The 17,842-nt window shown below is 52.0% G+C and overlaps 1 protein-coding gene across 1 annotated transcript in view; it reads right to left on the bottom strand.

Annotated features, from left to right (window-relative positions):
- Positions 1–17,634, bottom strand: part of KCNIP1 (Kv channel interacting protein 1) — a 355,148-nt gene extending 337,514 nt beyond the window's left edge. Inside the window, exon 1 of the mRNA XM_012649693.1 lies at positions 17,166–17,634. Within this exon, the coding sequence (XP_012505147.1) occupies positions 17,166–17,253 (88 nt within the window). The 5' untranslated portion in view covers positions 17,254–17,634. The remainder of the gene's footprint in view (positions 1–17,165) is intronic.
- Between the last annotated feature and the right edge of the window lie 208 nt (positions 17,635–17,842).

Here is a 17,842-nt window from a genome sequence, read left to right as displayed (position 1 = left end):
AAATGATGGGGTTTGGGGAGCGTCTGGCTTGGGGAACACATCGAGGTGCTGGAAGAGAGCATGGAAACTCTGCACCCCCCATACCTTGCCTTGTGTATCTCTTCCATCTGGCTGTCCCTGAGTTGTATGCTTTATAACAAACTAGTTATATTAAGTAAAGTGTTTTCCTGAGTTCTGTGGATCATTCTAGCGAATTATCATACTGGGGTGGATGGGAGTCGTGAGAAGCCCCTGTGGGTCAGGCAGAAGTGTGGGTAGCCAGGGCACCCTATTTGTGATGGGTGTCTGAATCAGGCAGTCTTGTAGGGCTGAGCCCTTAATATGTGTGGTCTGGGCTAACTTTGAATAGTTAGTGTTAAAACTGAATTAAATTGTTGGACACCCAGTTGGTGTCAGAACTGGTTCATTCCAGGAGGGAAAAATTCTCTCATTTGGTGACAGAAGTGTTGTCAGAGAAAACGCCCTCATACCCTCTCTATGACATTTCTCTTTAAGGACAATCTGCAGCGACACCTCTTTTGGTGAATAACGCATTAGAACTAGATGTAGCCACTTCCATTTTGGAATATATTTAGCTAATCACTCCCTATACAAGGATCTGTCATTCCTGATAGTGATAAGAACTAACATTGGTTGAGCACCCGCCTGTATGCCAGGATCTGGGCCAAGCCTTTGCAGACACAGCTCATTTAACATCCTTTGAGGTTATTATTCGTATCTCTATTTCATCAATGGGGCAACTGAGGCGCAGGGAAGGGATTCAACTTGCCGCCGGTCAGAAGTTAGTAAATAGCAGAGCTGAGATTCAAATCTAGACAGTATGGCTTGAGACTACTCTCTAACCACCGGGAATCTTGTTCTTTAGTCCCTACCCCATATCAAAAGTGAGAAGTGCTATTGTGAATTGTGCTGTTATAAACATTTGAGTTCAGGCGTCTTTTTTATAGAATGTCTTTTTTTCCTTTGGGTAAATACCCGGTAGTGGGATTGCTGGATCAAATGGTAGTTCTACTTTTAGTTTAGAGGTATCTCTATGCTACTTTCCATAGCTGTTGTACTAGTTTGCAGTCCCACCAGCAGTGTATGAGTGTTCCCATTAATAAAATGTGGTATATGTATACCATGGAGTACTACTCAGCCATGAAAAATGGTGAACTAATGCTTCTTGTATTATCCTGGGTGGACCTGGAGCCCATTCTTCTAAGTGAAGTATCACAAGAATGGAAAAACAAGCACCACATGTACTCACCATTAAATTGAAACTAATCTATCAACACCTATGTGCATATATGGAAATAACATTCATTGGAAATCAAGCAGGTGGGAGGGGGAGGAGGGGATGAGTAAATTCACACCTAACAGATACAATGCACACTATTTGGGGGATGGGCATGGTATAAAAGCAATTTATGTAACCAAATCGTTTGTATCCCCATAATACTCTGAAATTGAAAACAAAAAAAAACAAAAACAAAAGTGAAAAGTGCTGAGCAGGACAAGCTCAAATCCTGAGATCACGTTAGATGCCTCTGTGTACCTTCCCACAGAGCTCAGCCTCTCAAAACGACGCCCAGGCCACACCTCAATAGACGTGGGGATAACGCCCCAGTGCAAGGATCTGGAGCAGCCCTGCAAAGGTTCTGCTGTGGGCACTGCCAAGATGACAGGGGCCATGAGGTCAGCCGCCAGCTGCCGGAATCCACGACCTCCAGCCCATGGCCCAGCCCACGCCCAGCTGGAACCCGGCTCATTATAGCTGCAGCTACCTCGGACTGTTCACTCTGAAAAAGCAGAACTTCTCTCGCTGATCTCTGCTTTCCTTTCCAAGTGTTCCCAAACCCTTGGTTCAATGGTTAACGGTTAATCCACTCTAGACTTTGTCCAGGAGTCGACAACATCCTCATTTATACACAGCCTTAGAGACTTTCTTAGTACCATTAATAAAAATTGGGCCGTATGACACCTTCTTGGCCTGTAACTAAATTTTCTGTGACTCTGCCAGCCACGTGCTCTCATTCCTTCTGTTGGTTCTTTCTAACCCGTGGAATCAAAATTCCCTGAGCCACAAGCCAGAAGCCCATTGATTTGAAGCAGTTGGAGCCATCTTAGGAGCTCCTGACCCCACGCGAGCCTCTCAGCCACGCTGGGCCATTGCGCCCAGTTCTCAGATATCCCCCATTGAGGCAGACGGGAGCCAATGGAAAGAAAAGCGATGTGTTTGGGGTCTGCCCCCAGCAAGCTCGGCCACTGTTTATTTTCCTCTCTCTCAGAACGTGTCTTAAAGGCCTTTTTCTCATTCTCACCATTTTGGGGGGTAAGTTTCAGATAAGTATGACACTATTCTTAGGGCCTTAAACTATGTTTTGTATTTGTCTTTGGAGAGGGAGCCTGGAGGGAGGGAAGCTCAGAAAAGCAAGAGTTCGAGTCTGGCTTGCCTGTGACCTCAGGCAGTTTATTTTAAATCTCCCCGAGTCTCAGTTTCCTCAACTGGAAGGTGAGCGTCACGTGGTTTGTCTCACAGGGGGCTTGCGACGAGTCTGTGCACTGATGGGCGTGAAGTACTCAGCACAGTCCTGGTGCATAAACGATGCTGCACAAATGTTTCTTCTCTCTTTGAGCAAGTGTGTCTTCTCCCACCAAAAATCCAGATTCTTTTCTGTTTGGGCTCAGCGAATTCCATACTGTCACCTTTTTCTCAACTGGCAACGTCTCGCCTCTCTGTCTTGTGGGGGTGAGTGAGGACTGCCTTTCCTCCCTCTCAATCCGTTTCTAGCATATTCTGTTTGAAAAATTTCTGCCAGGGACAGACAGTCTTTGCTTTGAACTTTCTTGGATCTACCTGTATAAACTTAAGGAACTAAACTATAAACTAAGGAAAAGCCATCCTTTCCCCGGGGCCACAGTTTTGTCTCACTGAACTGTTCCACGCGTCAAAGGACAGTTCCCTTGAGAGTCCACTTCGTAGGAGAACCATCACCATGATAATAATAGGTCTGGCAGAATAATCCTCCCAGTGTGAGGCAGGCAACCCCCTTGGCACGGAAATCAGGCTTAATTGGAAACTAAATTGCTTTTCCATGCCAACTGCAGGACGCCTATATCCACAGCTAATGTATCGAGGTGATGCCTTATCTCAAGGAAGCCCGTGGGAAGAGAGTGGCTGCATCAGCAAAACTGCAAACTTCTACCTGATGAAAAGAACTTTCTTTAAAGTGCAACTTGAACCCTTCAGGTGCCTCATTTGGGTTTCAGTGTTTACTGGCTGCCTTCTCTGTGCCAGGCTCTGTGCCAGGACCTGGAGTTACGGACACCAGCAGGACTGGCACTGCATTGTAGCAGCTCCCGGGCCAGCGGCAGGAAGAGAACGGTGCAAGCAAAAGATCCCAAAGCCACAGCACTTTGCTTAGTTATCCTGGGGTGAGCAGCTCGGAGAGGTAGAGAGTATTATCAATAGACTCATGGGTAAGAATTTGATTTCTGTATTTAACACTGATACTAACAGTTCGCCACCATCAAGGGTGTGCCAGACTCTTCGCCAAACCCTTTGCACACATCCATCTCATCCTCCAGGGAATGCAGGAGACAAATACACTATGATTTTCATTGTCCCCACTTTACCGATAAAGAATCTGAGTCTTAGAAAGTAAGTACCTCGCCTAATGTCACTATTGCCCAATTAATAGGCGGTGGGACTGGGATTTGAACTAAGGTAATTTCATGCAGAGCCTAAGCCTATAAACACTACACCATATTGCTCCTTCACTCCCCAGCTTTTTATCTGGGAAATGCCGAGCTACGGTACAGAAGAACTGCAAAATTCTGAGCACGCGTACCTTTCACCTCGATTCACCAATGGTTGTCAGTGTTTTGTTATATTTGCACTCTCTTTCTGTGTGCATGTGTGTACATGTGTGCGTGGGCGTGCATGTTTGTGTGTGTGTTTCTGAACCATTTGAGAGTTAGGTTCAAGAACATAACACACAAGACTGGTTTGGAAACCATATGGGGACCAGTTTGGCATAAGGTTCAAGACTGGGGACATATAAAGAGAAATGATGAAGTCAGGAGAGAGAGGTCTGCTTTGGTTTTACAAGGGTTGAGTAGAGGCTCTGGGAAGATATTCAAATAGAAAGGTCTAGTGATTTATCTTCCTTTCTTTCCTCCCTCTCTCCCTCCCTCCCTCCGTCCCTTGAGCCCCTACTCTGTGTCAGACCTTGTGCTGGGTGCACATTCTTACCTAACTAAGATGTGGCCCCTGCCCCCCAACAAGCTCACAGTCCTGCCAAAGAGTCACCTGTAGGCCTGGAGCTTAAGAAAAGCACCAAGGCAAGGGAGAGAGATTTGGGTGTCCCCCTAGAGGTGAGGCGGTGAGGCTGACAGTGCAGAGATGAAGTGAAGAGGGGAGGGACCTTGGCTGGGTTTAACCTCTGAGACAGGACTGTGTAGACATGAAGAGCCATCTGCTGGGTAGCCACTCCTCTAGTGGGGTCACGTCACCCTCTGTCCCTGTGCCCCTGGATACCAGCCAGAGGAGGCTCTGTCTCCAGGGTATCTTGTTCAAGGGCTTTCCTTGCTCTGGCCTCAGTTTCCCCACCTGTGCATGGAGGAAGCTGTGGGTAGTGCATTTGGAGGAGTCTCATGCTGGTCACTGTGCCCTGTGGCCTTGACTTCCAGTCACGTGCTGGCCACCTTCAGGCTCTCGGCAGCTCCCTTGGGCAGACTTAAAGTCCAAGACATAATGAACGAGGAGCCCTGTGTCTGCTGTCTTTCCGTGTCATGGCGCCATGTGAGACAGAGGCCAGCAGGCAGTAGCAGACACTCTTTAGTTTTCAGCCTTTAATTCGCAAAGTGTTTTTAACTGCCAGGGCTGGCTGCCTGTGGGCTTGGTGATCTGCTGCCAGCTTCTCCCCTCCAGCCTGAGGTGTCCTCAGGGGGCTCTGACCCAGGCCGCAGGTGACTGCAGCGACAGTCAGGCCCTAGGCCTCCAGTGCCCCCTCCCACTGGTGCCCAGGTGCACTAGACGAGGTGAGGCCTGCGCTGCTCCCTTTCTGTTTTTCATCAGTAGGAAAAAGTTTGCTGTGAGTGGGGGAGGGGCTGGACCAACCAGTGCACAGAGATTTTATAATAACAGTTCTGCGTGTGAAGCTCGTTCTCTGAATGGTGTGTTAGCTCTCCTGTCCTAGAATAAGACCTTTGTCATGTCACTTAGATTCCAGGTGGGGAGAGGGGAGGCAAAGAGAATGGTACAGATTTCTCTGACTCTTTTCTGATGTACATGGGCGATTTTAGTCAACCAGCCAATCTGACACCTAGGAGGTCCTTGGTTTAATTGGGATGTAGTGAGAAGACATTTAAACTCCATCCTTATAAACAGCAATACGTAAAAGCGAAAACACCCCACCATTTGTCGAACCCTTAGTGTACACAAGCACTGAACTAAACACTTCAATGGCATTACTCTATCAAACCTGAGATGTGGGCATTATTGTGCCCATTTTACAGATGAGAAAGCAAGGCTCAAAGGAGTGACCTCCTTGGATTTCCCAAGGTCATACAACTTGTAAATGGTGGTATTGGACTTCATGTCTGATGAGCTCCAAAAACTGTATTCCCAGAAGGTCCTGAATTCTCAAAGGCTGGAGGGAACAGGCAGGGAACCAGCTGCGTCTGTAGCCCCCAGAGGCCATGCCTGGTGGCTGGCTGCTCACTTCCCACCCTCACAGAGGAGTGTCCCCGCTGAACGGAGCAGAGAGCACACTGGAAACCATCACCAGTCCTTTCCCGATGGCAGAGTCCCCTCTTTCCACGGTGAGAACAAATCAAAGGTTAGCCACCAGTTGCAGTGACTGAGGAGGGACAGGTGTTAGGACGGTGGCCCAGGGAGCGAGACGACTGGCTTAAACCCTCATGTCCTGGAGAAAGGGACAGCAGAGACCTTGCCAAAGGGTAAGTGTGGATGGACAGATGGACCTGGGAAGGCAGGATACAGAACCAGGGACTGCAAAGAACATGCAGGTCCAAGCCTGGAGGGAAGGGAAAGAAGATCCAGAGACCCAGATTCAAGGGCCAGTTTTGCCGCTGGCTTGCTGGTGGCTTTGCTTGGGCTTCTCATCTGCTGACTTGACCTCTCAGCTCCCACCAAGAGCCTCCTGTGTGCCGGCCTCTGTGCCAGGAGCTGGGAAAGTAGCCATGGCCGGGACAAAGTCCCTGCCCTCTCTCAGAGCTGGACTTTTAGTGAACGAGCTGGATCATAGGCAAGTGAACAATAGGGAGATGTCAATCAAAGGGCACAGAGTTTCGGTTATGAGAATGAACAGATTCTAGAAATCTAATGCACAGCACGGGGACCATAGCTAGTAAGACTGTGTGGTATACTTGAAATTTGCTAAGAGAGTAGATCTCAAGTGTTCTTGCCATACACACAAAGGTAGCTATGAGGAGAGATGGACATGCTCATTAGCATGACTATAATAATCAGTTCACTGTGTACGTGTATATCAAAGCATTGCTCTGTACATCTTGAATGTAGACAATTTCAATAAAAATTAAAAAAAAACCCAAACCAGGTAATCAATGTGTACTGCGCTGCAGGAGCAGCACGTGCTATGCAGGAAACAGGAGACGTGGGGGAGTGAGGAGGAAGGGATGTGAGCGGAGGGAGGGAGAGCGCCAGGGGAGGTTGGGTGGACAGAGTCCAGCACCCAGACTGCGGGAACAGTGACTGCGAGGACCCTGAGGTTGAGGAGCTGGGTGTCCAGCAAGAGCAACGTGGCCTGGTGTCAGGGGTAGGTCACCTGGGCACGATGGAAGAGAGGGAGACAAGAGGAGGGGACAGAAATGCACAGGACAGATCCTGCAAAGCCCACAGGCCACCAAGTGGTGTCTGCATTTGACTCTAAATGTGTCAAGAAGCCACTGGAAACAGTTTTCAGCAAGGGGATTACATGATCCGTTTTGTATTTTAAAAATATGTGAATGATCCATCTATGGATGAATGGATAAACACACTGTGGTCTATGCACACAACGGCACGTTGTTCACCGTAAACAGGAAGGGAATTCTGACACACGCTGCAACACGGATGCACCTGGAGGACACTATGATAAGTGAAATAAGCCAGACACAGAAGGACAAATACTGTTCATGACTGCATTTGTATGAGGTGCCCAGAATAGTCCACTTCACGGAGACATAAAATAGGGGGGACATGGGGAGGTGGTGTTTAATGGGTGCAGAGTTTCAGTTTTGCAAGATGAAACGATGGCGGAAATGGATTCTGGAAATGGACGGTGGTGATGATTGTACAACACGTGAATATACTTAATGCCACTGAACTTCACATTCAAAAATGATTGAAATAGTAAATTTGATGGCATATATATTTATTACAATAAAAAATATGGAAAAGGGTGCTATGTAAAGAATTATCTATGGGGCTAGACTAGTCCACTTTGGCTGCCACAACAGAATACCGCAGATTGGGTGGTTAAAAAACGGAAATTTATTGTCTCGCAGTTCTGGATGCTGGAGGTCAGTCCAAGATCAAGGCCTGGGGAGGGCTCTCTTCCAGGCTTGTAGCTGGCCACCTCCTCACCATGTCCTCACGTGGCCTTTCCTCTGCGTGTGCTCCTGGTGTCTCTCCCTCTTCTCGTAAGGACTCCAGTCCTGTTGGATCAAGGGCCCCACCCTTGTGACCTCGTTTAACCTTCATTACCTTCTTCAAGGCCTTATCTCCAAATACAGTTACATTGGGGGTCAGAGCTTCAACATAGGAATTTGGGGGGCACCATTCTGTCCATAACAGAGGGGGATGGTGCTGAGGAATTTGATTGGGAGTGTTCTTTGGTACTGCACGTGGTCTTTTTAAGTCATAGCGTTGGCTTTGTGATGTTGGTAAATTATTCAACCTCTCCAGGCTTCCGGTTTGGAACAAAAGTAGGTAACTCACAGAGATAGGTCTGGATTGGATGTAGGAATCCTTGTAAAGCCCCTAGCAAATAAGTGGCCCTCCATGGATGGTGGCAATTGTCATTCCTCTTATGTTTCCTGTTGAGTTCATAATGACAGCCGCTGTCTCTGGACTCGTGAGGCGTGGGCAGAGTTAATCAGCACGAGGATGTGAACCGTTCTGCAATCCACTATGCTTTGTGGCTTAGAGACACCCCGGGCTGCAAGTGACAGCCAGTTCCAAGCTGATGTTTGCAGATACCGAGCAACAAGCCTGGGCTTGGCCCAGCCTGCCAAGCACAGATGGTTTGAAAACTGTCACCCATGCTGGCCCAGGGTTAATCAAAAGATTACAGAAAGAAAATTGGGGTAGGATAACACCAGCCTCTCGGATGCAAGCCCCCCAAATCATACCTCCCTACCTGACTTCTGCATAATTCTCTCTTCAGCTTTAGCCAGAAATGAGAGTTGGCCAGGCTAGAAATACGACTGCAAATGCTTGCTGGGTGGTGTTTCCTTTCTCCCCTGCCTCCACACAGTCTTGGCTGTCTGGCCAGATCCCCAACACTTTTTGTTGTCTGACTGTAAGAGGTGACCTGTGGAGGATGGTTTGGGTTGTGGATTGGGGAGCTCAGGTCCCAGAGGGCGTTTTCCTGAACTGGGCTTCTTTAGTCAAAATGGAAGCCCTGAAACCTCGATTTCTGAAACAAGAGTGCATGTTGCCTCTTGGCCTAACTGGAAAGGAATTAGTTTTGTCTGTGTTGCCGTATTACCCTGGACCTGATTTTTAGTAATGGAGGGCATGGGATGGGGGTGTGCTGGGGAGGGTGGTAAAAGCCAGGACTTGGAGATAGACAGCCCAGGCTTCCAATTCTGGCTCTGCTGCGTGCTGGCTGTGTGACCCCAAGACAGACCTTTCCCTTCTCTGAAGCTCAGTCTTCATGTCTGCAAGTGGGTTAATCAGAGCTCTCCACTTTCTCGGGTTCTCATGCACATCAAATAGAAAGGTGGGTACAGAGTGCTTAGGCAATGTTGGGCACACAGCAGGTGCCATCAGTAGATCGCATCAGATTTAAGGCAATTTTGTTATTCACTCTTAAAATTCCAAAGCTAAAAGGCACCTTTGAAATCAGCAGGTCCTTCATTTTAGAGATGAAGGCACTGAGGCCCAGAGAAGGGAAGCCATTTGCTCAGTGCAATGGATGGAATGTGTGTGTGTCCCCTCCAAATGCATATGTTGAACCCCTAACCCCCAATGTGATAATATTTGAAGGTGGGGCCCTTGCGAGGCCATTAGGTCATGGAGGCAGAGCCCTGTTGAATGGAATTAATGCCCTTATAAGAAGAGGCCAGAGAGCTAGCTCATTTTCTTTCTTCCATGTGAAGATACAGCAAGGAGATGCTGTCTACAAACCAGAAAGAGGGCCCTCGCCAGAACTCAACCAGGCTGACAACCTAATCTCAGACTTCCGGCCTCCAGAATGGTGAGAAATAGTTTTGGTGTATAAGCCACCTGGTCTACAGTATGTTGCTATAGCAGCCTGAATGGAATAAGACAGCCATTAAATGTAAGGATTTGCGCTAAAACCCAGGTCTGACTCCAAAGCTGTTACTCTTTGTACCTCGAAGAACACCGAATGGAATCTTCGTGGCTTGAGCCAGAGAGGACCGAGGTTGGGGCTTTGTGTTCATGGTCCTTCCACCCTCATCTGGACAGAGGAGGAAGGCTTTCTTGTGCCCCTAGACTGCAGGTGTGTGAACAGTACAGAGAGGGTCACTGGTGGTGGTAGATGACTTGCTTTGAGTCTTTTTCAGGAGTCCTGGCTGCTTCATCCTCCAGCTGGCCCAGGGAGCCCATGTGATTCCCTCATCCTTGCCTCCTCTCGCTGGAAGCTCTTCTCCTCTGCTCTCTGCCCTTCTGACTGAGGTGCAGATGGGCACTGGGGAGGAGCCCCGACCTGACCTGAGCACCTGGCCAGCCGCAGTGGGTGGGCAGTGTGTGCCTGTCTCTGAGGGATAGTGCCCAGGCAGAGCACAGAGGATAGCGTGGGAATGGGGACGGGGCCCCCGGTCTTGCTTGCACTGACCCCCATCTCATCTAGATCACTCGGGCCGGTCACTGCTGTCAAATTCGAGCACAGAAATTCAGAACAGGGAGATGGGGAGTGGGAGGCTCCCGACCTAGCCTGACAAAGACCAGACCTCAAGAAGGGACTCCAGCCACAGGGCCCGATGTTGCTAGGCAGGGAAACATTGACTCATCACTTATTCAACACGCATCGGCTGCAGGTGCTTGAGGCACTGGGGCGGTTCCCACACGGCAAGGCTTTTGCAGGGCTCCCGTCCTCTCGGGAGTGGATGGCCAATGAGCATACAAACAGCTAAATAAAAAAGATGATTTCAGTGGCTGACAAATGTTTTAATTACAGAACTTGTCATCATCTAGGTAGGAGCAGGGAAGAGGACCTGACCCACAGAGACCGGCTTCTCTCAGCTCGGCCTCGCTTCTCCTGGCTGCGAGTCCAAGACAGGTCATGTGAGAAGAGAAGGGCAGGGAGCTTGGCTTTACTGGGCAGCTGCCATGTGCCAGGCGCTGTCCTGCCATGTGCACCATCTCGTTCACTCTCCAGTAGCCCCATGAGCTGGGCATTATTGGCCCCATTTAGGGGAGGACATGGACTCAAGGTGGAGAATGGCCTAAGACTGTCCCACTAGGGAATGGCAGGATTTGAACCCAGGTCTGTCTGGCACCAGAGCCGTGCTTTCTTTCTCTGCCCCTCGCTTCCTTCCACAGCTACTTCAGGTCACCACCTCCACCCTTGGCAAGCAGCAGCTTTCAGGGACTTGGGACTGGGGTCTGGTGAGAGGGGCAACCCAGGGAAGATTCTGTAATCCCAAGCAGACTGGGGACGAGGGTCCCTGTGGCATGGCAAGGGACCTCCGGGCCTCAGAAGGCTGCTCGAGACCTGACTCGATGGGCTCCACCCAGCGCCATGATACCCTCCCGCCTGCCAGAGGGGCCCATTTCCAGCCACTGTTAATTTGGAACAAACTAGCTGCTCCCTCGTGGTCCTGAAGTTAATAGGATGTCTGTGCAGCAGTGCCAGGATAAGCAGCCCTGAACAAATCAGTCCTGCGCGGTATCAGGGTTATCCAGGAGAGAGGCTGCGAGGCCCCAGAGAGGGGCAGCTTGGCTGGTGGTGGGAGGTCCCACCTTCTCTGCCTCTGCTGTGGGACTATGCAGACGCCAGAGAGCACCCGGACAGCCGAAATGAACCAGGGAGTGCTGGGCCCGCCACGGAGGGGCAGGGAGAGTGGGCTGGGATGAAGGCTACTGGGCACAGGAAGCTGAGGCCAGCACCTTCCCCACCCTGGCAGGCTCTAGCTCTGCTCTGGAGAGGCAGGCATGGACCCAGAAGCCCCCAGTGATGGAGATTTCCACCCATGACCGGGCACGGGCGTGCAGAGGTTCCAGGGATGCAGGGAGTGAGCTGTAGTAACACGACCCGCGCTGGTGCTTGCTGGTCCTGCACTGCCAGCACAGTGACTTGGCCAGGACATGGGTGGTGGGGACTCTCTCTTCCCCCAGCAAGGGGCAGCTGAGCTTCTCATGGAAGAGGTGGTGTCCTTCTTTTGGTAGAGGGCATTGTAACATTTCACAGGTGCAAAGGTCCCCGGTGTGAAGGCCATTGCTTTCCCAGGTGATTCTAGTAAACAGCCGCAATGCTTCATTCCAGACTGCGGTGGTGTCCAATACCTGGTGTTTCCCTGGACAAGGTTACTTCCCACACTTGCCCTGCAAGAAGGGGTGCTGGGGGAGGGGTCCCTCCTGGGCACAGAGCCCACTCAGTGTCTGGCATTTTCCCTGGCCCTGCACATCTGAGAAGTGACAATGACACTGAGGGGGCATGGGTGTGGCTGTCTTCTTGACCTTGGCCTATGGAGCATTTCCTTTCCCCATAAAGCTGATTCCTTAACCGGGCCATGCCACCTTATGGATTTGTCACAACCCTTTGCACGACAGGTGGCTGCTCTGAAGAGATCCAGCTGGGACGAACCCACCAACACAATTAGTGGAAGGCTGGGGGACTCTCTGCTGGTGGCAGGATGGGGAGCATGCAGGCAGGACATCTCCTCCAGGCCTGGGAGCGCAGGTGACAGCGCCTAGTCTTGGCCCCAGAAGGACTTCTAATCCCACCTGCTGGGCCACTAGTTTCCTTCCCTGCTAGAATGGTGACTGCAGTCCCTACCTCCAGCCTCAGGACTGGGGTGAGGCAAGGCAGGTGCCAAGGGCACAAAATTGAAGCAAGAGCAGAGTCGGCATTTGCCCTGCTAGCTGCCAGCCTTTGCTTATATTATCCTCATTAAATTAAAAAACAATCTTGTGCAGTTGATATTGTTGTTATTTCCAGTTAAAAGCGGGGACTTTGCCTTGAGGAGGTTGTGGGACTCACTCAACCTCACATAGCTGGTAGACAGCAGAATTAGGACTCAGGCCAGGCCTGCCTGAAGGCAGAGCCCGTCCCCAGGCCCAAGGTCAGTCTCCTGGGGATTCTGAGCAGCAGTGGGAGGAGGCAGGAGGAACAGCATGTCTCCCAGGGGTCTGCAGCTCAGGTCCTGCCCCACATGCATGGAGAGGGGGGAGTTGGGGCTCCAGGACATTGTTCCTGAGATAGATCTTATCTTATCCACACCCCCCACACACACCCCATGGGTGGCCTGGAGGATGCTAGAAGCTCTCCTGGATTGATCCCTCCCTCCTGCTCCCTTTGGCTTTGTCATGTGGGCCTCGGGGAACGTTTGTTCCCAGTGTGCAGAAGGAGACGGGTTCTGTAGCCAGAGAGCACCTGCACAACTTCTGGCTCCCTCCCACGGCCCCCAGGAACTGTGAGGGGGCTGGGAGCTGGCTGTGCAGAAAGAGGAAGAGGTGGGCTTCCCAGACCCTGCTTTAACTAGGCGTCCGGGCCAGGAGCTGGGCTTCTCCTAAGTTACACAGCAGGCAACGGCCTGCTCTGGAAGTCGGGCTTTTAACCACTAACAAGGAATCGGGTGAGGGAGATGGCTCCAGGCAGGGAAGAGAATGGTCTGAGTCCTCCAGGAACTGAGCGACAGGGCCATACGCTTTCCTAAAGCAACCTCGAGTGGCCACTCTCAGGGTCTGTGCCTGGTGTTGAAGAAACAAGCAGTGAGTGAGAGGAAGTCCCCAGCTAATGACAGCAGTCACATCCACAAACGTGCTGAGCACCGACTATGCAGGGAGCGTTATCGTCACAGTCTCCTTTAATTCCCTTAGGAGGGTATTACCATTCCATTTTATAGATTAGGAAACTGAGGCCAGAGAGGTGAGGGACCCAGCCTGAGGCTTCCCCCCAGTCCAGTGATGTCTCAGTCTGGCAACCAATTGTGCTTATTACTGCATTTGTGGTTTGCACATTTTTTTTTAAATGAACAAACAAATCCTTAACTTTGGGAGAAATCCAGTATGTAAAACAAATCAAAATAGAGTGGTGGAGTTAGAAGCCTGCCCACCCACCTTCCTCTCTTGGGAACACTTTAAACACCCTTCCCTAGACACTAAGCAAGCTCACACAGAGTTTGAATGCTTTATGTGGCGAGAGGCTCACCCTCTGGACGTGGACTTGGCTGCTGCAGCTGAACGGAGTTCAGGGAGCATTTGCCCCAGGCAGCTGCTGCCTGGTGCCTTCTGGAAAGCTCCTTCCCCAGGTATCATCTCAGGCCAATGGCTGGTGTCTGTGCCATGCGGTGCTGTTTCACTTAACACCGATAGCGAAGCACCTGCTCCATGCTGGGCGCTGCACTCGGAGCTCTGGCTGCCCCGGTGAGCAAAGATGCACCTGGTCTCGCCATCATAGAGCTGAATCTTAGTGGGGAAGACAGGCTTTAGCAAACACCTTCCTAAAGGAACACGGATCACAAATTCAGATTGGAGGTGGGAAGGAAAAGGTCAAGGTCGAAGAGATGTGTGAACAGGGGGCCTGAGCAGCTCGTCTCTGCAACAGGGCACTGAGGAGAAACCGGGACCACCTGGCACCTTAGACCAATGCGGAGGGGACTGCTGGCACGGGGGAAAGTGGCCATGGGTCAGGGACGGCAGGACAGGGAGGCGGTCTTGGGCCCTGCTTGGTCCTCAGGTATTCCCAACGCTGGTAAGAACCATTAAGTTACCCCCAGAAACAGCAGGAGTACCTGGTCCCTAGGTGTTTTGTATTCTTCAGTTCTGAAAGGAACAAAGAAAAGTCCCTCTCCTGAGGGATTACTGCAAATCTAGAACTCAGTGCAATGAATAATGAATAAGTGAAATCACAATTAAAACCAGAAATCATTAAGCAATCATAATGTGTCCATGTAGGGTTAGATCTAAGTCCACCTGGGGGAGGTCTATACGTTAGAAAGCATTTCTCCGGACTCTCTGAAGACCTGCCTCAGCTACCCTGCTCCTGGCCTGGCCCTGCTCCCATGCTCCTCATTATTTAACAAATATTTAGCAAACACCCAGGCTGGGCAGAACACCAGTTACCCAGCACGTGCCTGGCGCAGAGCCAGGGCTGTGTAAACACTTGATCCTCTCTGCGGGGCTGAGCAAAGGCACAGACACAGTTCATACCCGGTCCTGCCCTGGTGCCTGCTGCGGGCTGGTTCCCTGAGCTCCGGCTGCAGAAAACCTGGACCTGAAGCAGGTCAGAGGAAGGCCGGTGGCCCCCTGGTCCCCAGGGCTATCCTCCAAGGCCCTTCTGAGTCATAAATGTCTTAGTCTCTGGGATTGTGAGCAGAGAGAGGGGCTGTGCTGACCCGCCAGAGCTGGTCTTTCTACAGAGGCAACACTCCACTGCCCCTCCCTCTGCCAGCGCCAACCTTCTCCCGCCTGCCCAGCCCTGCCTCTCCGCCCCACCCCAGCTTAGATGCCCCTTCTTGAAGGAGCCCCTTCGTCTGCCCCAGACATGTCTTCTTTGCACTTTTTGGCCCCCATCTCAGTGCTCAGTGTGATGTCCAAGGGGTATCTGTGTGTTAGGTCTGTGCTCCCACCAGACTGCATGTTTCTGGATGGAGGGCTTGTGTCACCCATGTGTCCAGTGTCTTGTGATGAGCGTGGCACAGAGTAGATGCTCAGTGAGTAAATGTTGAGAAAATGAGTGTAGGCAAAAGTGCAGAAAATAACTTCATGCTCATTTATTCAAAGAGCCGACTATCCTCTCTTTGTCTATCTCTGTCTCACACACACACACACACACACACACACACACACACACACACACACAGAGCCCTGTGCACACTCTCTCCCTTACTGACTCACTTTCTCACACTCACCCCTCGTGCTGCCTTAATGGCCTACAAAATGTCCTTCTGTGATCTCGCTCTCCCTTTGCTGCTGCCTGGGGTGTACAGACCCCCCTGCAGGAGGCGAAATTAAAAAGCTTCTGACCTTAGCCCTGCAGACCCACGCCCCCTCAGACCAGACCCCTCCTCACATCTGGTCACTGCCAAGCACTCAATAAAGGGATTCCATGTCCCGACTCCCCCGGATCCCTGCAACAGTACCAGAAGGTAGACAGGCAGGGGGCAACGGGCTCATTTTACAGATGAAGAAACTGAGGCCCATAGAGGCGCGGCTTGCCCAGGTAGCAAAGCCAAAGTCGAGACCTAAGTTTCCTGAGTTGGGGCCAGAGCTCTTTCTGCTGCACTTCCAGGAAGCAGAGACAGGGGCAGGGTGCTGTCCCTCTGCCGTCACTCCCCGAGACCCTGGTATCTGTGCTTCGGAAGAAAGCCCTCCGTTTGTCTCCGAGGGTTGGATGGGGGGACTCTGTGAAACCTCCTCCCCCTCTGCTTTCTCCTTGCGCAGTAAGGAAAGCCACGGAGAGCTGCTGTGGCCACACGTCCTCCCCGCCTGTCCACGGCACTTCCGGCCCCCACTCGTTCTGCCAGGCGGCCCGACCCCACAAGGGGCGCTCACTCCACTGGGTGCCTTGGAGGGGCGGTGACCTATTTCAGAGGAGTAGCAGGGAAATAATGGGAAGGTCAAAAAAGCCCGAGGAAGGAGGTAAAATCTCACCGCTCCCTGCACCCCCACGTCACACAGTTTACGCCAGGCCAGCCCCTCTGGGGAGCCGGGCACCTGAGCCACGTCGCGCGGCTGGCACGCACAGCCCTTCTCTCCTCTCGCTGCCATTTTTCAAATTCCCGACCAAGGGTCTGTGGGCCTCCCTCCCTGAATATTCTGCCTGCTGCTTGCAATGCCTCCCCCCACCCCCAAAGACTCTCTCCTCCTGAAACAGGCCATGAATATTTAAAGACATTTTTTCAGCAAGAGGAACCACATCATGCTGCTGCTCTCCCTTTACAATTGTCTCCAGAAAGTTTGCCAGGGTGTCCCCGAGCGCCGCACCCTCCCTGGTACGGAGCACAGAATGGGGTTCAGGATAGGGACAGGCCCTGAGGATGGGCCCCCGTTCTGCGGGGGAACGGGCTATGGGCCCATCTGGGGCTGAATGGTGTACAGGAAGCCCCGATTCTGGTCCATAACCCCCTTCTGGGCCGCCGCAGAGCTGGTCGTGCACGCTGCCTGCCACCCTGGCTCTCGGGAGGCAGAAAAGCCAGACAGCGACGTAGGCATGAGATGTGGAGGGACAGGCATCCGAGAAAGCAGAACCACAAACAAGGTCCCAGAAGCACAGGACCCTGGAAGCCCACGAGAGAAAGCTCTTGGCACACGAGAGGCAGAGCTGATCCGGATTCTGAATTCACCAGTGCGCAGCGGAGTCTCGTCCCGTCGCCCCCTCCTGCCGGCCCCCTCAAGCGTCTCCGCTCTGCAGAATTACTCACAGCCCACTGCATCAAATCTCTCTTTTATCCACAAAACACAACACTCCATGGATAACTTCTTGAAACTCCAGTCACGCTAAGCTGCTTCCAGTGCTCTGGGAAGGGTTCTGTCCCTCTGCCTGCCTATAACCAATCAGCCACACACCACCAACTCCATTTCCAAAGTTGCAGGCTATTACAGCCAGCTGAGCTCCCTGGCCGCGTGCCCACCTGCTCAGAGCCAGGACCCAGGTTGTCAGCAGCCTCGGATCCCAGCCACCGATTTCCCCAGCCTCCCCAGACCTGGGCGCACCAGAATGTCCACACTTGCCACACCGAGACAAGGTGACCAGCCAGGCCACATCGAGACAGAAAACAAAGGTGAAGGCCAGTTTCCCTACCTTTGCTGAGGGTCCCGGTGATGAGCTTAAAGATGGTCTGGGCAAATTTCACGAACCCCAGCTTGCATCTTTTGGAGCAGCCGCTCATGGTGGCGGAGGGGAGGCAGGCTCTGCTGTCAGCACCCAGGAGGGATGGCCCCCACCTCGCGTGCCCCTGGAACTTGGAGCCTGCCTGGGTGAACCCTGAGAGATGGATGCACCCCTGGTGCTGGGCTCCGAGAAGAGCACAGCTGCCTCTGCAGCGAGTCTGGCTTCTGCATCCAGAGAGCCTGCAGGGCAAACCCTCCCTCCCTCCCTCTCTCCACCCCTGCTGCTGTCCACTCAGGTCCTCACCACGGGAAGACCCGGGGATGCCAGGGCCGGGACAGCACTGCCGGGGCACAAGGCGCTCTGAGGGACTGAGCAGGAGAGTGAAGCAGAGCAGAGCAGGGAGGGAGGAGCTGGAGCCCTCCCAGGCTTTGCCGACTGTCTTTCTCACATGGCAGCAGTAATGTAGCAATTAATACTCGAGTCAGAAGGGAGGGGACTGCTCTGCATAAAACACTCAGCCCCACAGCCTCCCGCGCTCTCTCTCCCTCTCTTTCCTTCCTGGTTAATCTAATAGATCAATTCTCAGTGCCTTGATCAGGATCTGGGAGACCTCCCCACAGAGCAGGAAGCTGCAGCTTAGCACTCAA

This window comes from Propithecus coquereli, unplaced genomic scaffold (genome assembly GCF_000956105.1).
Source record: "Propithecus coquereli isolate 6110/MARCELLA unplaced genomic scaffold, Pcoq_1.0 Scaffold301, whole genome shotgun sequence".
NCBI lineage: Eukaryota > Metazoa > Chordata > Mammalia > Primates > Indriidae > Propithecus > Propithecus coquereli.
Note: the sequence above shows the minus strand (reverse complement) of the source record. Positions and strands in the feature narration are given on the sequence as shown.